Raw genomic sequence first — 24,841 nt, forward strand, 5'->3', positions numbered from 1 at the left:
GAGCTCCCTGAGCGCTTCATTAGGAGCTCCGGCACCTGAACCGATGCAGTTTTACACACTGAATTGAACAGGAGCAAACATAAGTCATAAACACAGGAGGAAATGTTTAAACAGTAATTTTAAAAGCTTGGTTACAGCTTCCATCCCTGGCCTGGATCAGTTGCATGGAGCCCAGCGGTGGATCCGCACTGAGAGGGGACGGCTCCTGCCCTGGGAAATCTTGCCAGGCGAGAAGTAACACGAGAAACGCAGGCTGCAAGGGGGCGGAAGGTTTTTATTGATATCGAAGTGTATATAAATAATTCTGTCCCTTTCGTAGAGCGGGTGAGGAAATGTCCATCTCCAGCACAGCCTCCGCGGGGTCCCTGCGCCTCAGCCCCACTGCAGGTTGGGGGGGACCGGCCACCCCCCGGGCGGGGGGGCCTGCAGGGACGGGGGCAGGTCCTGCACTGGTGGCCAGCCTGGTGGGTACTGGAAAGGCACTGGTTTCTCCGGCAGAGCACTGGGGAGGTGGGGAGAGGAAGAGATGTCTCAGTCTGATAGCAAGGCCCTGCTGAGGGGCTGAGCGTCCTCTGCTCACCTCAAAAGAGAGTTGGGGCAGCAGGAGGGGGGTTTTGGTTCCCAATGAGCAGGTTATTTTCATATACACCCCCCAAATCCAGCAGCAGGGATGCTGTGTAACCACCCCCAGCCCGTGCCGGCGGTTTTGGAACAGGCTGCCCAGGGCGGTGGTGGAGTCACCATCCCTGGAGGGGTTGGACAGACGGAGATGAGGTTCTCAGGGACATGGGGCAGTGCCAGGGCTGGGGGAACGGTTGGACTTGATGGTCTTGAGGGGCTTTTCCAACCAAAATGATTCTAACTTAGTGCATGCTGCTGAGAAAGAAGGTGGGAGCGGAAAGGGAAGGGGTTTGAGGGGGAGCCCCAGTCCCCGGTGCCCCGTCCCCTCCCAGCCCCGGCTGCTCCCTGCTCTCTGCACAGCTGAGCTGGGAGAAGAACAAACAAAACGAGCAGATGTTTCTTTCCCAGCGGCCTGAATCCCGAGCCAGCTGTGCGCTTCCCAAAGGACAAGGACCCCTCGGAAATGGAGGCAGTGCCAACACACCGGGGTGTTTTCACAGAAGCACCCTTCAGCCTCCTCCCGCGCACAGCCGGAAAACACTGCTCCTCTGCCTCTCTCCCTCCAGTTTACCGGTTGAGGCCACTGCAAACACCACACCTGACTGAAGAAGTGCAAAAGCGAGAAGCATCTCACCCTTGTCTCCAGCCGAAGAACGTGCTTGGCCGAGGCAGGTTTAAATTCATGGGAAACGCACCTTTTCCATTAAATCCTGAGTGCACGAAACACATTTGTTCTTCAACACAAGCCCTGGCAGCAGCCTTCCAGCTTCTCAGGCCTCTACCTCCCATTCTGATGAATCTTTTTGATTGTTATGCCAGGAGAAATCTAATCAAACTCCTTTGCATAATGCTCTGGAGAAGCAGCACCCTCCTCTCCCTGCAGGGCCGACGCCGTGGCCCAAAGCCAGATACAGCCGTTGAGAGCAGCGTTTTCATGCACACAGTCGTTCCGTCTGACGCTTATCCCCTTGGTGGGGATTCTTCAGAGCCGGGGAGCAGGCAGGACTGCTGGGACACACACCAAGAGGAATATTTTTGGTTATGTCCAGGCAGGCAGCAGTCTGGTGGGCAGCAGGACGATGCCGCAGGGTGGAACAGCACAGCCATCAACTAATGAGCTGTTCCGCGAGCAGCAAAACTAATCAATAGGGAGGATGCTGACCGGGTACCCAGTTCCCTGGGGTCTCATAAGATACAAGTGCTATCTAAGGTTTACCGACAGCTGCAGCATTCAGCATGGCTGTCCCATGGGGATTCTCCAGTGTCCAGCAAGGGTCAAGAACGTTTCCTTTCCAAAGATGTTAATGTGATTCTCCTCGTCTACCCACTTCCACGTTCATGAAACCTGTGGGATCTCACTCTCTTTGAGGCCTCAGCCCCTTTTCTGCGGGAAATCAGGGAGTGGGCTCCACGGCAGCAGCGCACACTCCCGTGCACCGACATGCTCCGTTTCCTTTGGAAATCAGGTTAAAAATCAATCACGCCCTGCCAGAGCTCCACCGCTAAGAGAACTCCACGAACTCCATCCAACTCCAGCCCAGCTCTCCAGAAAGCAATGGCACAGCCTGACTTTGAAAATACGCATCAGGCGGAGGCTTCCAAATGCAGATTGTCCCCGTGAGCCCGGTCAGGCCGGGAGAGCGGCCGCACAACGACAGGTGGAAGGCAGCGTGGCGATTTTCCATCCATGGGGCTAATTCAGGTGACAGGCAGAAACGGTGCTCGGGTCACTGCCTTGAAGAAAGTGCCACTCCTCAGTGGCCCACACGGCCGCTTTTAGTCCAGTGTGATGTTTTCTTTGCACTGTGGTGTAGCTGGAGATCGCCCAAGGCAGAACCTCCACCTGCGATCCCCTGCCAGGTATGAACGGTCCCAGCAAGGCAGAGACAAACTCAGCCGCGCTCACAGCAACAGCCTCCATCCTCCATCCAACACCTCCTCCATCCCAGCTCGAACCCTTCCTGCTCGGTGCTGCCAAGGAGAGGTGGAGCTGGGGCTCCAGCATCTACTTTCGGAGCCGATTATCCCAGAGAGCACTTTCTCTGCTGGCTTGCACAGACTGATGGTCTTTACTGACACCACCAGCGCCTGGGCAGGTTATCATCCCAAACAAATTCCCCAAAGCAGTGTTGGACCCTGCCAGACGTTCTGCCACATCTCAAGGACCTCAAGGACTGCAGGAGGGAGCTCTTTGTCCTTAAAATCATTTTCAGGAGGAACACAGACTCCTCAGGCACCAGGGACCTGCCTAAACCTCTTGGTAGATGCGGAACAACTTCTCTGGCAGCCAAAGCGAAACACACGGTTGCTCAGAAGGGCAAGGCTGGGGCTGGAGGGCACAGGGGGAGAAGAAAAATGACAGGGACGCATATCGGTGAGGCCAGATGGAGGAAGAGAAGCTTTGAGTAGCTGGTGTTTGGTTCCAAGAGATGGTTTCTGGGCCTGAAGGGGCAGAGGGGCTGGGTAGACAGCAACAACCCCACAAATCCCACGTCTTGGGGATGTTTGGATGCAGAAAGGACCAAATAGTTATGAATGTCTGGCGACTCCTCTGGCTATCTTCTGGAAGAGATGATCTACCCCAAAATCAAAGGATTCACGGGCGAGAGAAGCAAACTGGGGTGAGTGAAGTGAACGGGGTGTAGGAAAGTTACAGCCGTCAGCAAGCACCAGGTGAAGAGCGGCTAGGCTGATGGATGGAGCGGACAGAAAGCAACAAGTCCAGACAAGTGCCAGAAAGAAGATCCTGCCCAGGCCAAACACAGAGAGGAGGGTAGCAAATAGAAAAAGAACAAAAGAGAGATTTGGCACCTGCCCAACTGTCATGCAATTAAGCCTGCGGCACAGTCAGGTGAGGAAGGAAACAGCAGGCACCGGCAGGCACCCGAATCCGAATGAATGCTGTGAGGAGGAGCTAATTTCATCCTCTCACGAGCAGGGACTGGCAGGGATGTGCAGACAGAGCAGCAGAGGATGGAGGACCTGTCAACAGATGAGACCAGGCTGCTGCCACTGAGCTCCGGGCGTTAGTAACTCAGCACCAACCTTCCAGACACGTCTGTGCACTCTGCAGGGAGCACAGGAGCTCCGCTCCGCCTGCCCCCCCTGGGGAAGCAGCCACATGTGGCAAGGCCCAGCTTGTGCCCCTGCACATCGAATCACAGGGTCATTTTGGTTGGAAAAGCCCCTCAAGACCATCGAGTCCAACCATAACCCACCCAGCCCTGGCACTGCCCCGTGTCCCTGAGAACCTCATCTCCATCTGTCCAACCCCTCCAGGGATGGTGACTCCACCACTGCCCTGGGCAGCCTGTTCCAATGCCCCACAGCCCTTTGGGGAAGAAATTGTTCCCCACATCCAACCTCAACCTCCCCTGGCGCAACTTGAGGCTGTTTCCTCTGGTCCTGGCGCTTGTTCCTGGGGAGCAGAGCCCGACCCCCCCTGGCTCCAAGCTCCTTTCAGGCAGTTCAGAGATCAGAAGGTCTCCCCTCAGCTCCTGTTCTCCAGCTGAACCCCCAGCTCCCTCAGCCGCTCCCATCACACTTGTGCTCCAGCCCCTTCCCCGGCTCCGTTCCCTTCTCTCAACTTGCTCCAACACCTCAAAGCCTTTCTTGGCATGAGGCGAAACACGTCAGGTGTGCAAGACTGGATCTGTACATGTATCTGTATCGTGTGCCAAGAGCAGGTGCGCAGTGCTGAGAGGCTGAAATGACAGCTCAGGGCCCCATCAGGTGGCACCTCTGGTCACCTGCGCCTTCTCCTGCCCCACTCACACCCCTCTGGTGGGATCCCCCTGCATCCCACAGGCCAGAAGCAGATGCAGTCCTCATGGATGTTCCCGGCTGCCGGTACCTGTTGCTCTGAGCCACGCTCAGTCTCTTTGCCCTCCTCTCCAGCCAGTCCTCAATGGTGCCAGGTGGGACATCTGCTCCCTCCTGCTGCAGCTCCCTCGATCTCTGCTCCCCTGGTCAAGGGAGAGAAGGCCATCAGACACTTGCGCTGCAGTCCTTTCACTCCATTAAACCCACTGTTCGTTACCCTGCATAGTTTCTTATGGTAGAGAGTTTGCAATTTGCCCGTGGTGGCCCCTCCTGCTCCTCCTCCACTGTCCCCACCTGCCATCTGATGCTTGGCCTCCTCACTGGTGACAGCTCCAGCCAGCCAGAGCCAGGAACGAGGACCGAGCCAGCGAGCACGGCGGTAGTTTGGGCACTTGAGGGGAGTGTGACATCTCCCCCCGGGGTAGATCATCCTCATTCTCGCCTGAAACAGCCTCCGCTGGCCCTGAGCCCTGAGCCGTTTCCAAAGACACGTCCCTCCAACTGGCAGGAGGGGACTCTGCCACCTCTGCCCAGCGAGGCGGGAGTGACAGGGACGTCTGTCCGGATCGATGCAGACTTGGCAGGCCGCGGGAGTCTGAGAGGTTCGGAGAGCGCATAGAGCCACGAGACAGGACTTCAGAGACGCTGTCAGGTCTGGTTAAGGCACGTGTGTGATGGATCCCCAGCCCCTGCAGACGGGTGGGAGGATGCCACCCAGCCCCGCTCAGCCGAGGCGCAACACCAGAGCAGAGCACGGCCGAGGGAGAGGAACACGTTCCTGCGTTTTCTCATGGAAGGTCAGAACAAGCAAGGCAGTGCCAGCAGAAAACCTCTGCTGGCTACCCGGGGGCAGGGCAGCCTCAGGTCCTTCCAAGGTTTCAACCTCCTGTGGAGCAGATGCCCCAGGCCCTGCAGCACCGTCCTCCCCAGGCAGCAGGGCACAGAGCCGCTGGGCAGCCCAGCGCTCACCAGTCCCTCCCAGTGGGCAGAAATCCACCGCTGCCCAGTTAGCAAAGCTCCCTGGTGCCCCCTCGGCACCGGTGACAAAGCAGGAAGGGACAGCAGGGAGAACAGGGTCCAGCACGAGTCCTTGACACGGACAACATGGTTGCGGTCCTGCCAGCATGTCAGGCACAGCGGGCCAGGAGATGCTGAGAGCTGCTACATCCCCAGCCCAGTGGAAAGTTCCCATCTAACAGCAAAGAGAATGTGCTACTCTGAAAAATAAACACTGAGATTAATGAAAAGGAAGCCGAGGCAGCTGTGTATCATTCTGCTTTGTCCTGCTCACCAAAACTTCGGGGACGAGTGGTTTGGGGAACCCTGATCCCATTCAGAGAACAACCTGCCAGTGGAGCCACTCACAGCCTCCTCCACACCTCCCTGCCATATGTCACACGTTTAAGGAAAATATTATACATTTCCAGACAGGGTGTGAAATTAATATCGCTTGGGCAGAGTGAAGGATCACTTCATCCTCATGGTGGCAACCAATTATTCATCTGCCTGTTGAATATTAATAAGGATGGCAGAAATGTGCTACACAATGAGCAGACGGAGATGGATAATTTGTCATCCGGCCTTTTCATCTGCTGCTGCTGGGAGGGGTGACGATGTGCTGCTCGCTGCCACCACGAAGACAGGCTGCTGTGGTCCTGGTGCCGAGGTGCTGCTCTGCAACCCGCCGATAAGGACACGGCGGGAGACAGGACTGTTGGAGTCTCCTGCAGCTGCTCCCCAGGAGCAAAGCCCCGGCAGAGCTGTTTGGGGTCAAACCAGCAGCCTGGCCAGGTGAGGACACTGGGGAGGCCAGAAACTCGGTCTGGTGAGCTGGGCACTGCTGGGACTCACGGTATCTGAATGCAGCTCCCAGGTAACCTTGACCACGACCACCTTATCTCCCTTTGCTCCAGGTTTCTCCATCTGGTGAGCGCCTGGGCACATCCCACCTCTGCAAGGGGACAAGCACTGGTTGTGAGAGGCTTTAATGAGGCAAAGGAAAAAAAGAATCACAGAGGGATATCTCTCCCTTCTCTACCTACCACCGAAATCTCTTTTTCATCCCACTCCATGTCCTAACACAGAACAGACCAAAAACCACCAAAGTCTCTGGTTAGAGCAGGAAACCCCAAGGCCCAAAGTGCCCACGGAATCCAGCAGCCACAACTCGCTGTCTCGTCCAGAAAAGCTTCCTGGCTGCACTGGAATGGCTCCGGACTCACGCTGAGCCTGCAATGTGCTCTTGTGGCCAAGAGGCCAATGGTACCCGAGCTGCGTGAGGAAGAGTGTGACCAGCAGGACGAAGGAGGTTCCTCCCCCTCTGCTCTGCCCTGGGGAGGCCACATCTGGAGTCTGTGTCCAGTTCTGGGCTCCCCAGTTCAAGAAGGACAAGGAATTACTGGAGAGAGTCCAGCGCAGGGACACAAAGATGCTGAGGGGTCTGGAGCATCTTTGTGATGAGGAGAGACTCAGAGAGCTGGGGCTGTTGAGCTGGAGAAGAGAAGCTGAGAGGGATCTGATCAATGTTTATACACATCTCCAGGGTGGATGTCAAGAAGATGGTTGTCTACCTTGACTTCAGCAAGGCTGGAGGCCTGTAGTTCGTGGGGTTCCCCAGGGGTCAGTACTGGGTCCAGTCCTGTTCACCCTGTTCATCAGTGACCTGGATGAACAGACTGAGTGCACCCTCAGCCAGTTTGCTGATGATACCAAACTGGGTGGAAGGCGGCAGCCCAGACCACTCCCGAGCACACGAGCAGCGGCAGAGAGAGCCGAGGTCGATGAGGCCTGTGACATGAGCAGCTGAAGAAGTTACCACCCCGCAGCCCAGCAGTGGCAGCCGGCTGTGAGAGCGCTCCTCCTTGTGCTTGTCGCTAACTTAAACCAGTTGCCTACAGCCACCCCCAGCAGCGTCACTTGTATTCTCTCAATCCCATGGACACATCGCAAACGCTCACCCAACTGTGCCCTCCCTGTCCCCTCGCAGCTCGGGCTCACTGGGGCTCACCGAAAAGGCTGCCTTGTGTCAATACTACCTGCAGAAGTGACGCCGATTAGCGGGGAGCCAATAACTTGAAGCAAGAAGATGGTAATTTGACAGTGACTTTTCCTGACATGACTCTACTTAAAATGACAGCCTGGCAGCGTCTCACTGATGAATGATGCAGCAGATGCAGAGGGCTAATGCTTTGATGCGGGAACAGCTGGGAATATCCTCCCTCCCTGCTGAAGGTGGGAACTGTTGCTTCTTGATGAGTCTATTCTGTGGGGTGCAGAAATGCTGAAGCCGAACTAGGACATGCTCTGAGCTGTTACTGAACAGCGAATTGTCCAGAAATTTTCCTACTGACCCCACAAGACTAACACAAACAACCGGGTGAATTCCCTGCATCAGAAAGGCCAAGTGTTAAGAACAATGTAATGTTTCCTTTGACTGTAATAAAAAGGCATCATTAGCAAAGCGAGCTCACTGACACAGAACTACCAACACCACTGAACAGGGATTCAGGCACAGGTTCAATATTTACACGACAAAGAAGTGCCATCATGGTTTAGCAGTGTTGAAAAAAGTCGGGAAGGGCTTTGCTGTGGTTTAGGACGCAAGCCCACCCCTGACCATGGGCTAGCGGGCTACAGGATTTCTTTGCACCTTTTTCTGAAGTACCTGGACAAGGGGAGACACAGGTCCAATGCAGGGTCACAGCTCCTCTGCTTCTGCACCCGAGGAAAGCGGAGTTCAGCAGCACTGCCGACCCACCAAGAGACCGTCCGCTCCTACCCCGGCAGAGGCAGAGGGTGCCCACCTCCAGCCCCAGCACACAAGGCTCTGCACCAAACACTGAGAGCGCTCTGGAGCTTCCAGGGCTCCCAAATCCCCGACCAGCTCCCAGACGCTGCGGGTTCCGATGGGAAACCTCCGAGGACACCGACAACCCAGAAAGAGGCAGCAGGACCCAGCCCCCTGCTTCAACCCGCGCTCCATCACCTCACCCGCAGCGGCTGCAATGGCTCACGGCACAAAAGCACCAGGGCTGGGTGCTAAACCACATGGGGACGTGACTTATGGAGTGGCCTGATGGCCAGGTGTGCTGGTTTAAATGGAAATTAGTTCATTTTCTTCATGCAGTTAGAAACCTTTTTCCTAGCTAGCACAGTCCTTGTTTGAACTTAATTTGTGAACGAGAGATAAAACCCCAGGACAGAGTTAATGTTTTAATTGCTCTGGTCCAAGAGCCATTAAGAATGAAGCACAGAGAAAGGGGGATGGATGAGGCAGAGCTTGACTGACATCCAGACTGAGCAATGAGAATATTCCATACCATTAGGGTCATGCTTCAGATTTAAGGAGAGTCGAGATCTTCTGTTTTTCTCTTTTTCTTCTCTTTGTTGGAGCTGGGACACTGGCCTGTTTGGGGCAGTTCTGTTCAGGACTTTCTTTAGTTCAGCCTTTTGCTATTTTGCAGAAGCCTCTGGGATTTCCTGCCTTTTTCTCTTTTCTCTCTGGGATCAGCTGTTCGGACCAAGTGCTGCTGCCTGAGACTGGTTGCTTGCTGCGGACAGAGTTCGTGAGGAATTGCGTTCTTTTATTTTATATTCTATTTCTATTATATTTATATATATTTACTAGTAGTGTATTAGCCGTCACAGCTCCAGCTCTGCCCGAGCCTCACTGTCTCCGACACGGGTGCTTCGGTACCTTCAGGAGCGGTGACGTGTCCCCAGGACACACCAAACAGCAGCGTGGCTTTTGGTCCTTCCATCCAGGCCACCATGTTATGGGCTGCACCTCTTCTCCACCACATCCCGCTGAGCTCGCCCCTCCTGAAATCCCACCAAGCTCCCTGCAGGCTCAGCAGATGAGAATCATAGAATCATTTCAGTTGGAAGAGACCCTCAGGATCATCGAGTCCAACCACAACCCACCCCTGGCACTGCCCCACGTCCCTGAGAACCTCGTCTAAATGCCTTTAAAACCCCTCCAGGGATGGTGACTCCACCACTGCCCTGGGCAGCCTGTTCCAAAGCCTGACGACTCTTTCCTTGAAGAATTTTTTCCTAATATCCAATCTAAAACTCCTCTGGCGCAACTTGAGGCCATTTCTCTCATCCTATCGCTTGATACTTGGGAGAAGAGACCAACACCCTCCAGGCTCCAAGCTCCTTTCAGGCAGTTCAGAGATCAGAAGGTCTCCCCTCAGCTCCTGTTCTCCAGGCTGAACCCCCAGGTCCCTCAGCCGCTCCCATCACACTTGTGCTCCAGCCCCTCAGCAGCTTCGTCACTTCCTCCGCACTCTCTCTAGTATTTCAATGTCCTTCTTGTGATGAGGGGCCCAAAACTGAACACAGGATTCGAGGTGGGGTCTCACTAGTGCCGAGACTTTGAGGTCTGCATGATGCTCAGTCCCACTTGGCTCACTCGGATTTCCAAGGAGCAACATCACGAGAGAGGCAAGCAGGATTTAACTCCACAAACAGGCAGTGCAGCCAAGGACAAGGCACCCTGCCGGCCCCCGGCCATCGCTCCTTGAAGCCTAATTGTTTAATTTAATGTTTGACTTGGTAAGACAAATGCAAGGTTTCCAGGTAATCTCCCAGGAATCGGCTCTCTTGCTAGCCAATTCCCCACTTACGCCTGACCCATTTGACAGAAGTCAATATTCAATAACAAGCATAATTGGCAAAGAAACCTGCCCAAGCGCGGACGAGTTTGCCAGCCTGTTCCCACGGCTCCGCGCCGCTCCAAAGAGCTTCCACTACCCTGCAATAAACGGCTTTCAATGATGGAAACAGACTCCTGCGAACAGGCTGCTGTCCTCTGCCACCTCTCGGGAGCCCGGCACATAAACCCCGCAGCACAGAAGGGTCGGGAGAGGTTCTGCGCTAGGAGCAAGGAAGAGGAGCGCGACCGCCAGCAGGCACTGCCGCTGCGAGAAGGACGAGCTGGGGAGCTCAGCTCCGCACGGCCCAACAAGATGGGTTTTATTGACTGTCAGCGTCGTTCAGCGATTGACTCACAGAGCTCGGGGACTCGCAGACTGACTCAGCAACGGCGAGGACTGGAATAGCTCTGGAGTGGTGCCTTCCTCCCGCTCCCCAGAGCTCCGCCTGCCCAAACCCAACCCTCTGGAGGTCAGGATGGAGTCTCTACCCCCCACACACCCCACATCTCATATGTATCTATGTACACACACACACACTTTCAACACTTAAGCCTGGTTTAGCCAGACTGTTGGCAAAACAGCTGGTTGCAGCTGGTGTGGGTGCAAGACCTGCTCAGAATTTGGGCTGTGTTCGGAAGAGCGTTGCAGCAGGTCGAGGGAGTGATCCTTCCTCTCTGCTCTGTCCGGGTGCTGTGTCCACTGCTGGGCTCCCCAGGGCCACAGAGACAGGGACATACTGGAGAGAGGCCAGCAAAGGCAAGAGACAACGGGCACAAACCAAAATACAGGTATTTCCATTTAAATATTAAAAGAAAAATATGCATTTGTATTGTAAAAGTGGTCAAACACTGGAACAGGTTGCCCACAGGGGTTGTAGAGTCTCCACCCTGGGAGATACTCCAAACACAACTGGACGTGGTCCTGAGCAGCCTGCTCGGGTTTGCCCGGCTCTGAGCAAGGCCAGGTTGGGACTGGACGATCTCCAGTGGAGACCTCAATCCCTCCCTAAGTTCTCACCAACACCTCACTCACATGTTTACTAACCACTCAAGGAATAGATCCTATAGGGAAAACAGAGTTGCCGCTTCTTTTAGGGCAAGGAGGTGCTATTCCCAGAATGAAAAAGTTCCAGAGTGCTCCAGAGAGTCACAGCAGGGGAGCAGCTGCCCCTTATCCCCTGCCCAAACTTCAGTTCTGCCCAAAGCCATGTGAGAAGGTGCCGTTTCTGGATTCAGGACCCCTGTCCTCTCCTTGGGATAACCCAGCTGACAGCAGGCTAGCTCTTCCCAGGAGTGGAACCAGCAGATCCTGCGTAATGTCAGAGAGGTCGGGGGGAAATCAAAGCCATAAATTTAAGGGGAAGTGATGTACCAGTGCCCTCTGCTGCTGACAGTTTTTATTCCCTGACTGAACAAAACCCCGAGGGCTCAGAGAGCCCCCTCTGCTTCAGATGCTGCTCAGTAGTGACGGCATTGCTCAACTCCAGGTTTGTGTTTCTGCCAGGCAATCAAGAGCAGAAAGCATCTGAGAACCTGCAGCACTGCAGCCACGCTACAGGCTCAGGAGGCAGGTGGGAGGGACCCACGCTCAGCATACGGGCAGCACAGGACTGCAGGCTCTCGCTGCACGACCCATTTTGTGCCCCTGCACAGCCCACGCTCCCCCTGCTCAGACACCCCCATCCTTTTTTGAGGACTCACCCTTCACCTGGGCGCTCAGCTTCTCCAGGTCCTGCTCTGTCATGTGGGAGAATCTGCAGCTGGATCCGAAATCGCACTGGCCTGGAAGGAAAGCCAGAGAGCTCCGTGAGAGCCACAAACACGAGGTTCTCCCCTGTACATATGTATGCAAACCCAAGATCACTATACCCACATGCTGAACACAAAGCTCCCTCCACCACAAACGCGCATCCCAGGGCTCTCCAGAACAGCCTCGGGCTGGCTCACAAAGGAGCTGCCGGAGCTCAGGCCGTTATTTCTACCTCAGAAGAACTCACCTGTTAGCAGAAACTTTCGACAAGGTTTCTTGGTTTGCTCCTCTTGCAGGATAGCGGCAGCATCTGGAGGGGACAAAGGACAGACCACAGAACAGGTTAAAGACCTCTTGCACAGCTATAGCCCATCACATCATGGTCCCAAACAGGCCAGTTGACTAGTGGGAGGCCAGGAACTTAAGCCACTGATAAATTGACTGTTAACAGTCCGTATTTGCACCTCTGGCGTCAGCTTTTCACCAGCTTGCAGATATCACCTTCTCTGCTTTCCGCTTCATGTTTTCTCCCCACCCCAGCCGGGGAAAAGCAGCGTGGCAGAAAAGCAAGGCCTCTGCAGCACTTCTGGGCAGCACAGCAAGACCAGGCAGAGGCACAGAGGTCTCAGAGAAGCTGGACACTACTGAAATGGTCCTTCTGGTCCACCTCCTGGAGATGTCCTGGGGAAAGCGAGCCCAGACACAGCAGCTCCTGTGGAAGAACTGGCACTGGCTGATGCCAGGTCACAGAGTCCGGAGACAAGAGGAGATGAACTCCCTCATCAGGGATGGGATGCGGAATTTTATCAGTTAATGAGAAATCAAAGGTTGCAGCCTGGTGAGAAGTGCTAGGTGACCTGTCACACCAGCACTGACCCAGCTAGAACTGGGCTGGGGCTGTTGGTGCCCGACACTGAGAGCCTTTCCAACACCCCCGTTGGGTTCAGCAGGGAGCAGAGTCACCCAGAGCTCTGCAGGGCCAGAACAGAACACAGCCCACAACTTCTGACCCTCAGGAACCAAAATGCAGCTGAGGAACATACAGAGAATGGTGTCACAATCAGTTTAACCCAAATTAAGCCTTTGCTACGGCCAAAATACACAGTCCTCCTCTCAAGACCCTGGACGCATGTTCCCACCATATTCCTTGGGCCAGTTGACCGTGAGTCACCAATGTGCCCTTGTGGCCAAGAAGCCAGTGGTACCCGGGCTGTGTTAAGAAGAGTGTGACCAGCAGGTCAAGGGAGGATCTTCCCCCTCTGCTCTGCCCTGGGGAGGCCACATCTGGAGTCTGTGTCCAGGTCTGGGCTCCCCAGTTCAAGAAGGACAAGGAATTACTGGAGAGAGTCCAGAGCAGGGACACAAAGATGCTGAGGGGTCTGGAGCATCTTTGTGATGAGGAGAGACTGAGAGAGCTGGGGCTGTTGAGCTGGAGAAGAGAAGCTGAGAGGGATCTGACCAATGGGATCAATATCTCAGGGTGGGTGTCAGAGGATGGAGCAGACTCTGTTCAGTGGTGCCCAGCGCCAGGGTGAGGGGCAACAGGCACAGACTGAAACACAGCGGGGTCCATCTGAACATGGGGAGAAACTTCTTTGCTGGGAGGTGCCAGAGCCTGGACCAGGCTGCCCAGAGCGGGTGTGGAGTCTCCTTCTCTGAGACATTCAAACCCGCCTGGACCGACCTGTGTGATCTGCTCTGGTGACCCTGCATGAGCAGCGCTGGGCTGGGGGATCTACAGAGGTCCTGCAACCCAGCCAGCCTGGGATTCTGTGGTACTAAACCACATGTAACTGCGTGGTGAGCCAGGTCAGAGTGCTGAGCTGGGTGAGAAGGCGCCTGCTGAACAGGCAGAGGACACAAGATGTTCCTCCAGCACATCCCAACACAGTCTCCAGCCCAGAACTCCAGTCCCTCCTCTGCCAAAGCCCCAGCACACCCAGCCCTCCTCCTCTGCTCCTTGACTGGGGCAGGTTTGAACATTTAGTTTGACATAGTTTAGTGCTAGAGTTAGGTTATGGTTGGACTTGATGATCTCAAGGGTCTCTTCCAACCAAAAGGATTCTATGACTCTATACCATGCTTTGCGCTGCTTCCCCAACCCTCTCACCCTTCTGGGATCTCCAGGCTGAGGATGTGACCGCTTGACTTTCTCATGGCCACCCTCAGAACCCAGCGCAGGGCACCGCTGCCAACACGGGTGTACAGCCCGCTTTCTCCATCTGCACACACACATCCCCATATTCCATGCTCCTCACGTGTCAGAGATCAACTCTGGTTTGCAGAAGCCATTAACTCACCTTCAGAAACTCTAACTCACTTTGTTCTCTCGGGTCTCCTGTCTCAGATTTGCCTGTGATGCCAAGAGAGCTTTATATCCCACTCCTGTCCTCAGAAACAACCTTCCTATCTCCTCCACCTCATTTCAAGACCCAGCTGACATGTGCAGCTTCCCCTTCCCGCATCCAGATACATGAGGGTTTTGCCTCTGAGACCGCTTGACAGCAGCACCATCAAGTCCACAATTTACTGGCACAGACAATCTGAATACAAATCATCAGCACGGATTTATTTTATCTATTCCCAATGCCCCCAGACCTCATCCATCACCCCCCAGGCCCAGAAAGGGAGCAGCGGACAGTCAGTCGGACCCACCTCGGAATAAGTCATACCAGGCTCTCTTGGCCCTGAGATGCTGCACTCCATTGAGGTGTTTCTTCCTGTTGTGAAGGTTGTCCTGGAAGGACCTGTCGCAGTAATCACAGAAGTATCTTTTCCCCATCTCTCTTCTGGCAGAGCAGCATCAGCGCGGCCTGGGAAACATCAGCCAGCTCCTCGGCGCCTGGCCACGCCAGCCCCGGGGATGGACGATCCAAGATTTACAGCGCCTGCTTCCAAAGGAGAGGAACTCAAATCATTTAGGGCTGGCAGACAGACGAAGAGACGAGACCCAACAGTAAATATTCTTGTCCATCAGGGACTGGCAAGGCAGCATCTGCTGCATATACATGGGGGAGACTGCTCAGATCTCCATTTTTTATCTCTGTTACCTAAAGCAACGACAGCTCTGCTGAAAGAAATTTCCTTCTCTGAGCTCAGAGCACCCAAAACAGAGATCCTGGAGAGCCAGGAGGTCCCAGCACCATGGGAGATGCAGCAGAAACCATCCAACGTTCAAACAGAAGGAATTAGAGGTCACAGCCTCCACCTGGGGCCTCAGGACTTCGACACAGGAGCACAGGGCTCCTCAAGCTGCCATGCAAGAGGAAGGAAATTCCCCCATGTGGATCTCTACAAGGTAAGAAACAAACTCAGGAGCTCCTCAAAGATGCTAAACCAGCTGCTCTCACCTGTACTGCACGTAGGAAGCTGCATCGCAAACGCTGAAGGACACATCGCTTCATTCAGTTCATGTATGCACTGCTGTGCATTGAGGACTGCCCTCCCCATCCTCCCCAGCCCATGGCAGTGAGATGTGTCACCGTCACCAAGCACAGCACTTGCAAAAACTACAAACACAACAGCCTTACAGCCAGGAAAAAAGAACCCCCAGCTCCACAGGCACTGAAATCAGCCTGGAGGTGCCAAATCCTTCTCCTTCCCCAGGGCAGAGCGGATTCTCACACAAGTATTTGTGGTCCGGAGGCTCTGTCGTGGGGGCTCGAGAAGGAACAGGACAGAATTTGGGCGATTTCATCTGCGCTGGGCCTGGAGTGGCCCCGGGTAGGGCAGATAGGGTGTGTGGTTACGTGCAGTGCTGTCCCCACCTCGCTGGAGCTGGAAGTTCTCTCCCAAGTGATGTAAAGGTGCCCGATAAACGCCGAAGATGGATGCACTGGGAGATAAACTCCAAAAGCAATTCTCCCGTTTTTGACACCTTGACAGCCAAATGCGTTTAAAAAATGGCATGGAGACCAGCGCAAGAAATCAAGATTTTTATAAATAAACCAGGGTCAGAATCAATCACAGCCTCCCTAATGATTCCTCGGAATCAGCAGGGAGAACAGCAGCAACAGGCGATGCCTCAGAGCCGAGCATGCTGAGCTCAGCACTCCTGACATCCATTCATCCATCCATCCATCCATCCCCTCACGAGCAGCCATGCCAAACTCCCCTCCTTCCCCCTCTCCCGAGAAATGCTGCTTCAAAACCAAATCCCTGCAAATCTTACGGGCCTCACACCACAAGTTCAGATGTAACCTCCTCCCTCCACGTCCAGCTGCCTTCAATGCAAACATTTCCTGATTTTGTTTTTTCAGTCGGCTTGCAGACATTCACACTGAAAGTAAAAACATTCAGAGACTCAACTTTATTGAAATCTCTCCATTTTAAGGTCTTTTCATAGAATCATAGAATCATTTCGGTTGGAAGAGACCCTCGGGATCATCGAGTCCAACCATAATCCAACTCTGGCACTAACCCACGTCCCTGAGAACCTCGTCTAAACGACTTTTAAACCCCTCCAGTGATGGTGGCTCCACCACTGCCCTGGGCCGCCTCTTCCAATGCCCGACAGCCCTTTCCGGGAAGAATTTTTTCCTAATATCCAATCCAATTTTTCCTAATATCCCATTTTTTCCTAATATCCAATCTAAACCTCACCCTCCCCTTCCTCCTTCTCCAGGTGAAATCCCTCGTTGGCAGGCAGTGCTGATCAGCCATCCCTCCACAATGTGACTGCAAACTGCATCTCCTACAAACACCACCAGCCCCAGCTCCTGCTCGGGAGGGAGAACTCAGCTCTGCAGGGCTTGAGGTCTGAAATTGTCCCTCTCCAGCCCATGAAACCAACCCCAAGTGCTGCTTAATGAACATTAAGCTGTAGTTTTCTCGCATCCTTCACTAGCTCATCCCAGGGTTTTGCGGCCGGCTCTGCTGTGGTGGGGCTGCTGGAATCCCCAGGGAACGGTCGTACTCAGCGTCTGACCCACCGGCGGGCCCTGCTGTGGCTTTTTGCTATGGAAAAAAATCCCCTTTCCGCATCTTACGCCACGGTCTCCCAAAGTTTCTGGTTCAGCCGCCGGCTCCTGCGCCTCCATTTCTGCAGAAGCAGCTGCTGGGAACACGGAACACAAATGAGATTCTGCAGCGGCCCCAAACGCGTCCGCATGGCTCTCAATGGGAATTCTGTCTGCAGAAGCTCAGCAGCAGCCGGCCTTTGAAATCGTCTTTCAAACTTTGCCTTTCATCACACTGCCAGCGATAATTGCAGAAGCTCCTTCCCCCTCCTTCCCCAACACCAAAAAGCTCCTACAGGTTCCTGGCAGGCGGATCCCGCAGCCCTGAGGTGCCGGCTTCCAAATTCTCCCGGCAATTCTCATCGCAGGGGACGAACGGAATTAAAAAAGGCAACTAGAGGAGCATCAGATTCTCCCAGAGATCGCCCCCTCCAAAGATTACACTGAAAACTTATTTCCATCTCTTTAAGAATTCAATTGCGTGGATTATCTTGGCTGGATTCTGACAACTCTCCGCAGCGCTTTGCACTGCACTGGTATGTAGGAATAAAAGCTACTTCTGAGCGGCGCTGGATAACCTATTTCCATCCTCCCAAAAGGCTCCAACAGTAAACAAAGAGCATTATTCAGCTGCAAACAGAGATGTTTTCTAATTAAATCCATCCTAGTCATTATGAAATACAGTAAATGTAGCTGCTCTATAAAGAGCTGCTTCAGCTTGGCCATTTCCTCTTAACATTTCTAGACCCTCATTTGCAATTGAATTCAGGCGAGCAGGCCCCTGGACCCACGGGCAGCCAGAAATGGTTTCAGGCGGGTTTTGTACCAGCTTAAAAGTCTTTCTGCATAAATCCAAATACAAAAACAACAAAACAAAAGCCAGGGCTTTGTCTTCTATCTCGATGCTTAAAAGTATTAACAAAAAAAAAAAATCCTCTGCTTTGAGCCTCTCGGAGCGACGTTTTACAAGAAATAGCACGTTCTGGGGCACGGCACAGGTGTATGGCTCATCCAGCCGAGGTGCTCAGTTAAACTCCAGGCAAGATCTCCCGTGCACCAGCCCACACTTTGCTTTCTCGAATTGCTGCCAAATGCTCCCCATTGCATTCTGCCAGCCACAGATTTTATTTAGGACTCTCTGGGGGTCCTTCCACTGGTTTCCCTGAGCTGCGGCCAGAGGGAAGGTGACCCAGAAACCAGCACACGACGAGTTGTTGTCGAGGCGTAAGTGTTTTCCCCACACTGACCCCTGAGAATCGCCGCTGGGCCCTGACCCCAATTTCCTGCTGCCTCCAGCCCAGACCTGGGGCCGTTTCAGCCACTTTGGATACCCAGATGTGAATTTAATTAAATCCAGGTGTCAAGCTTATGATATTCAGCTGCCAATTTCAAGGCGCTCATATCTCTATGGGAACACGCCAAATGCCGGCAGAGTCTGTCAGCACCTTCAGGACAGACGGACAGATGCTGATTTCCATGACGCCCCGTGTAAATCCAGAGCCACCAGCTTGGTTCGGGATTAACGTCAACCTGAGCGTCACACAAACTGCTGCCCCAGCGGCAGCAGTTCATGGGCTGTTGGGGAGATTTGCCTTAGAGACAAACCTGAGCAGTTAATGTTGAAAAATAATAATAATAATAGAGTTTTTCAAAGAGATAACACTACGCACAGGGCACAGGAATATGTCAGGCACCTCCCAGCCTCTGTCCAGGCTGCCAGCACATGCACAGGCTCTGCCCGGCCCCAGAAACCCCATGGTAGCTGCATGCAGAGAATCAAACATAAATAAATTAAGAGAAATGACTGTGCAGCCAGACCATGCTCCCCTTCTGAGCAGTCGAGACAAATGACAAAGCGAGTGTCACTTGAGGATCTGTTCTGAAATTTAATGTAGATGCTGGTTTAACAACGACCATACGGTGGGATGACTTCAAGATTCCCCTGCCCAATCATCTGTTCTCCCTTTCTGAATCCAAATTTACGTCACTCCCATCAGTGCTGGAGCCACCCTGGGACCCCTCTGGCCTCACTAAGGTTAAACAGAAAGAAAAACACGAAGAGAAGGTGGTAAATGGGAACGTTTCCGCTTCAGTTATAGAATCACAGAAGGGTTTGTGTTGAAGGGATCTCCCCAGCTCCCCCAGTGCCCCCCCTGCCATGAGCAGGGACATCTGCACCAGCTCAGGTTGCTCAGAGCCCCGTCCAGCCTGGCCTGGGATGTCTCCAGGGATGGTTCAGCCACCACCTCTCTGGCCAACCTGGGCCAGGCTCTCCCCACCCTCAGGGGCAACAATTTCTTCCATATATCTAGTCCAAATCTCCCCTCCTTTAGTTTAAAACCATCACCCCTTGTCCTATCACAACAGGCCCTGCTCAAAAGTCTGTCCCCATCTTTCTTATTGGCCCCTTTTAAGTCCAGAAAAGCCGCAATGAGGTCTCCCCAGAGCTTCTCTTCTCCAGCTGAACACCCCAACTCTCCCATGTGTTCTGCCACAAGGGCCCATGTCGGGCTCGTCGCGAGGTCCCTGGAGCTGCCACCCAAGCATCCTCTGCCTTTTATGGGCCACAACACCCACCTCCCACCCAGACCACAACAGTGACACTCACTGCCCTGCAAGGAAACACCTCAAGTGCCCCCACCCTCCCCAGAGGGTGAGCAGGAGAGGACACTAAGGCAAAACCCTCTTTCTTCTCTTTTGCACCCTCCGCAGGTCACCCTGGCAGTGGGGGCTCCTGCCCCAGCAAGGCCAGGGCCCCCCTCCCTGCCTTAATTTGCTGAAGCTGAAATGAGGCCTCGAGCCCAGGGGCTGTGCCAACTGTGTGGATTTCACCTCAAAAAAGGCAGAAAATAAAGACTCAGGGTGCTCAGTGAAAGCTGCTGAAGGGGCACAAGGAAAGGGTGGGGATTCAACCCACGGACCCAGCAGAGAATCACAGAGTCATTTTGGTTGGAAAAGCCCCTCAAGATCATCAAGTCCAACCCTTCCCCACCCCTGGCACTGCCCCATGTCCCTGAGAACCTCGTCTCTGTCTGTCCAACCCCTCCAGGGATGGTGACTCCACCACTGCCCTGGGCAGCCTGTTCCAATGCCCCACAGCCCTTTGGGGAAGAAATTGTTCCCCACATCCAACCTCAACCTCCCCTGGCGCAACTTGAGGCCGTTTCCTCTGGTCCTGGCGCTTGTTCCTGGGGAGCAGAGCCCGACCCCCCCTGGCTCCAAGCTCCTTTCAGGCAGGTCAGAGATCAGAAGGTCTCTCCTCAGCTCCTGTTCTCCAGCTGAACCCCCAGCTCCCTCAGCCGCTCCCATCACACTTGTGCTCCAGCCCCTCACCAGCTCCGTTCCCTTCTCTCAACTCACTCCAGCACCTCAAGGCCTTTCTTGGTGTGAGGGGCCCAGAACTGACCCCAGGATTGGCGGTTTGGCCTCCCCAGTACCCAGCACAGGACGGTCACTGCCCTGGGCCTGCTGGCCACACGGTTCCCGGTCCCAGCCGGGCGGCCGTTCGCCCCTGCCGCCCCGCGCTCCCGCGCACTCACCGCCCGCCGCCCCGCTCCGCGGCAGCGCCGCCCCCTCCCCGGCGCTCCCCGCGCTGCCCGCGCATGCGCGGAGCGCGCGGCAAGATGGCGCTGCTGCGGCAGGCGTACGGGGCGCTGCTCCGCCGCACCTCCACCTTCGCCCTCAGCATCGTGCTGGGCGCCGTCCTGTTCGAGCGCGCCTTCGACCAGGGCGCCGACGCCATCTTCGAGCACCTCAACGAGGGGGTAAGGAAGGGCGGGGACGCGCCGCGGGCCCGCCCGGGGGTCGGGCCTGGGCCTGAAGGTCAGCGCGGCCCCGCCTGGGCCCGCACCCCGGGCTGCCCCGGCTCCCCGGGCCGGAGCGCGGCCTCGGCCTCCCCGAGGAGGCCCCGAGCGCCACGGCCGCGGTGCCTGTCAGGGGAGGTTTGGCTGGTGTTTCCATACGCTTTTCAGCGGTGCCCAGTGACAGGGTGAGGGGCAACGGGCACAGACTGAAAACACAGGAGGGACCATCTGAACATGGGGAGAAACTTCTTTGCTGGGAGGTGCCAGAGCCTGGACCAGGCTGCCCAGAGTGGCTGTGGAGTCTCCTTCTCTGAGACATTCAAACCCGCCTGGCCCGACCTGTGTGATCTGCTCTGGTGACCCTGCGTGAGCAGCGCTGGGCTGGGGTATCTGCAGAGGTCCTGCAACCCAACCAGGCTGAGGTTGTTCCATGTGTCGTCGTGGTTGTAATCAGGGCTTCAGTGTGTTCTCGGGCTTCTGTGGCTGTGGAGCAGCTGGGGAAGAGGTATCGAAGCGGGGGGAATGCAGGAAGGTTAAAATGGATTGAGCTTGCTCTGTAGGTCCATAGCCGTTCATCTTCCCAGTCAGCCCAGAGCACAGGAGGTCCCAGCTGGGGACGGGCAGTGCTGCCGGCTCTGCAGGGGAACAGCGTCTGCCAGCTCGGGTGTGAACGTGAGATGAGAAAGGTCAAGTTGTCCTTATATCTCTACAACTACCTGAAATGAGGTTGTTTCCCTCGGTCGCGCCTGTGCCAGCAGATTTCAGTGCCTGCAGCCGGATTGTTTTCTGCATCCCGTGTCTCTGGGAGCAGAAATGCTCCTCCAGCCTGAGCAGAGATAATCTGTGGCTCCCAGGGTGGCGCAGGGGATGCGGGACGGCAGCAGTTTCCTCCTGTTCTGCTCTGAAAGCCCAGGAGTCCACGTGCCGCCTCCTCCCCGGGCAGGGTGAGCGTGGGCTGGGGCTCTTGGCTGCCGTCGAGCTGCTCCTCCCACATCCCTCGTGCAGGACTCGCTGCGGCAACGCAGGGTGAGCCCCGCACGGCAGGGACATGCGGGGTGACGGTTCCCAGCCTGCCGTGGACCCTGCTGGTACCTGCGCACGTGTTCTCCTACAAACTGTTCTTTCCCCTCTTGCTCTTGGGCAAAATGTTCCTGATAACTTGCATTTTAAAGTGAAACTTTATCCCAGGACCACTGAAAAGCTAAGATCACTGTTTGGTTTTTGTTTTACATCCAGAAACTGTGGAAACACATCAAGCACAAGTATGAGAGCAGTGAAGACTGAAATGCTCAGCAGCAGGATCCAGCCTGGGGTGGCAAAAGACGCTGCAGAGAAGGATCCGCTCTCCTGAAACTGGTTGCATCAAAATGGGAACGGATTCCTGATTAAACACCTCCGAGCCAGGTTATATCAGCCACCTACTGATATGATGTAAGCCTAGATGGACTCAAGGAGTTCTGCTGCTGTACTCAAACTTACTGTGTTAAAATAAAAAATTCTCGGTCCACGTCTCATGCCTATGTGTTCCCCCGACTTACCCTTTGCCCTGCTTGTGACTTCTTGTCTAGGAGGCGGAGGATGCTTCAGTAGGGCCCTGTACTGCAGCTTCAACACACTGTAAGAAATCAAACTATTTTTGAGATAATGTGAAAGACTTGAAAGCATTTATACAGCCATGGTCTGCTGCCACTGCTGATGGGAACTGAGCAGAGGGGTGAGGAGCTGCCTGCGTTCTCTGATCTTGTCCAAAGAAAAGGGACTTGAAATCATTCACATCTTTGATGCAGGTTCCTAACCTGTCATCCTGCTGCAGCACAGATGCTGCTGCTGGCCCTGCCGTTACCAGTGCGAGAAGTGGATAAATGGATTGATAGACAGATGGATAGATAAATGGATAGACAGTCTAATTCAGGCCAGACATGAGGAAGAATTTGTTGGCCCTGAGGGTGGTGAGAGCCTGGCCCAGGTTGGCCAGAGGGGTGGTGGCTGAACCATCCCTGGAGACATCCCAGGCCAGGCTGGACGGGGCTCTGAGCAACCTGAGCTGGTGCAGATGTCCCTGCTCATGGCAGGGGTGGCACTGGGGGAGCTGGGGAGGTCCCTCCTACCCAAACTGTTCTGTGATTCTATGGATGGACAGATAGACGGATAAATGGGTAGATGGCTGGATGCCTCACCCCTGGCCTTCACTGCAGGCACGTGCTGGTGTGAGCCCATCAATCTGCTGGGCTGATAATGGACATAGTGTATCATTTCAGCCTGTCCAAAACCTACCAAAATGGGATGTCGATCTCTTTCTAAGGTGTTTCTGCACCTTCTGGCTCCGAGTGGCTTGAGGGGCAGAACAGTCTTATGTCCTCCAAGCTGCTCTATCCCATCCCAGGGAACTGCTGAGGGTCCCTGTGCTCTGCCCACTCTTGCTCCAGCTGCTGACAGCCAGCAGCGAAGGAGTAAATCTCTTCAAATTCTCCACAACTTCACTGAGCAGTCCAGCCCTGTTCTCAGTGGCCCTTTCAAACACATCTTCCCTCCCAGGGAAGGGCTGTTTGGATCCTGTTTGGGGTAACGAAGCAGTTAATTACTCTGGGCTCTCCGGTGGCTGTGGGAAGATGTGGCTGAGTGACTCCTGCTCTTCCCTCTTTCCCAGCCCAGAAGCCATGTCTCTCTCTCCTCACTATATTTTCACTAATAAGGAGCAATTTGAGCAATGGACAAGGGAGAGCAAATTAGAGCCAGCACTAATGAAAGCAGCTTTATGGAGTTTGCAAATACGTGTCAGGAGTAAAATGTTAAGAACACAAAGAGGACTTGAAAAACATTGTGCTTCTGTTTTTTGAGCGAAAAAACAACCCCAGATTTCACAGTCCCAGCTGTGCTTTTATAGAGATGCTTAAGAGGAATGGTTTAAGCTTTCTTGGGCTAATCTCGTACCGTATGAGATCACTTGCTTTACTACCAGCTCGGTCTGCAGTGCCGATAGCTTCACGCTGTGCTGAGCAGGTGATAGAGATTTGCAGCTTCTTAGAAGCAAGAACTAAAGATGAATACGGTATTAGGAAATGGGAGAAGCATTACAGTGGGCTGGCAGAGAATAAATGAAGCTGTTAGTGCAGAGAACAGTAGCCGCACAAGAGTGGAGTTAGTTATCCTAGCAGGTGATTTCCCTTGACAGCAGATTTGGGGAAGTTGGTAAATGTAATTCCCTTTTTCCTACGTGCTGTTGGGGGTTTGAGCAGTCCTGATATGCAAAGAAATCGGGCTCGCAGCACTCAGGACTTCATCCCATTTGCAGAATGGTGACAGCCATTTCTACGCTTCCCAAAGCAGCCCCAGCAGAGTGTCTGGCAGCAGCTCTGATCCTACAGCCCCCTGGTCCCGCCCTCTGCGTAAAACCCGGCAGCAGCATCCGTGCTCACGGAGCTCGTTGCCAAAGCGCTGCAGCGCTTGAAGCAGGAAGGTGACTGGAGCTCTAACGCTGCAAAACCCAGGGCTGATTTGCTCAGTGTGGGGATCACAACTACAAGCACCTTTGCAGTACTAGTAAAATAAATACAAACAAAAAAACCCCAACCACATATTATGATGGTGGGAAGATGGCACGCGGAGCAGATTAACCAAGCCAAGCCTACTCGTTTACTTGAAAGTTCATCTCCACAATGGGGACAGCACTGCAATAACATGCTGCTGCTCCGCGACAGCAGCAACTGCAACAGTTTTACCACCAGCTGCTGGCAGATACTCCAGGCTCGCATAAGCATTTGAGCACCTCACAAACAGAGTACAAAGCAAACCCAATAATTTGTCTCTCTCCTTGCACAGGGAGCAACTGCAAACAAGAGACAGCACTCAGGAGAAGCCCTTCAGCAACTACAAACTGTTTACTATGATCTCCTGGCCTTCGCGACAGCAAACATGATGACGAGGACAGTTCTGCTCCAGTGTGACACATTACTGAGGATGCAGCTCGTGGGGACTCTGCCCCTGCTGCCTTCCCCTCCTGTTTCTCATCCCCGTCACCCTGCGTAGGATCCTGATTTTCCAGTATCTTTAGTCTCAGTGGCTGTGGCCAGATCTCATCACACTAAACCAACACAGAACAGCAAGTGAATTCGGTGCCTGCAGACACAGCACGTTAAAAGGCTTGTTGAGATCTTTCCAACTTAAAGATCGATACGGTCTGTAAGAGCCTAAAGCACCAACTAAAAGGTTGAAATCTTTTATTTGCACA

At 54.2% G+C, this 24,841-nt stretch overlaps 2 protein-coding genes across 3 annotated transcripts; one reads left to right on the forward strand and one right to left on the reverse strand.

The window, feature by feature from the left end:
• Positions 1-254: 254 nt before the first annotated feature.
• Positions 255-20,395, reverse strand: ZMAT5 (zinc finger matrin-type 5). Of its 2 annotated transcripts, none has more exons than XM_065646349.1 (6): positions 20,350-20,395; positions 14,508-14,740; positions 12,100-12,162; positions 11,804-11,884; positions 4,475-4,586; positions 255-502 (listed from the first exon to the last, which is right to left on the reverse strand). In XM_065646349.1, the coding sequence occupies exons 2-6, from the start codon at positions 14,632-14,634 to the stop codon at positions 373-375; spliced, it is 513 nt and encodes a 170-aa protein (XP_065502421.1). In that variant the 5' UTR covers positions 14,635-14,740; positions 20,350-20,395; the 3' UTR covers positions 255-372. The 2 variants fall into 2 exon arrangements, with proteins under 2 accessions (XP_065502421.1, XP_065502422.1); XM_065646350.1 differs by having other exon boundaries at positions 14,508-14,743; positions 20,350-20,383.
• Positions 20,396-20,400: 5 nt separating this feature from the next.
• On the forward strand, positions 20,401-22,123 carry LOC135995214 (cytochrome b-c1 complex subunit 9). The gene is made up of 2 exons (XM_065646351.1): positions 20,401-20,574; positions 21,850-22,123. The coding sequence occupies exons 1-2, from the start codon at positions 20,413-20,415 to the stop codon at positions 21,895-21,897; spliced, it is 210 nt and encodes a 69-aa protein (XP_065502423.1). The 5' UTR covers positions 20,401-20,412; the 3' UTR covers positions 21,898-22,123.
• The last annotated feature ends 2,718 nt before the right edge of the window (positions 22,124-24,841 follow it).

This window comes from Caloenas nicobarica, chromosome 16, assembly GCF_036013445.1.
Source record: "Caloenas nicobarica isolate bCalNic1 chromosome 16, bCalNic1.hap1, whole genome shotgun sequence".
Taxonomy (NCBI): domain Eukaryota; kingdom Metazoa; phylum Chordata; class Aves; order Columbiformes; family Columbidae; genus Caloenas; species Caloenas nicobarica.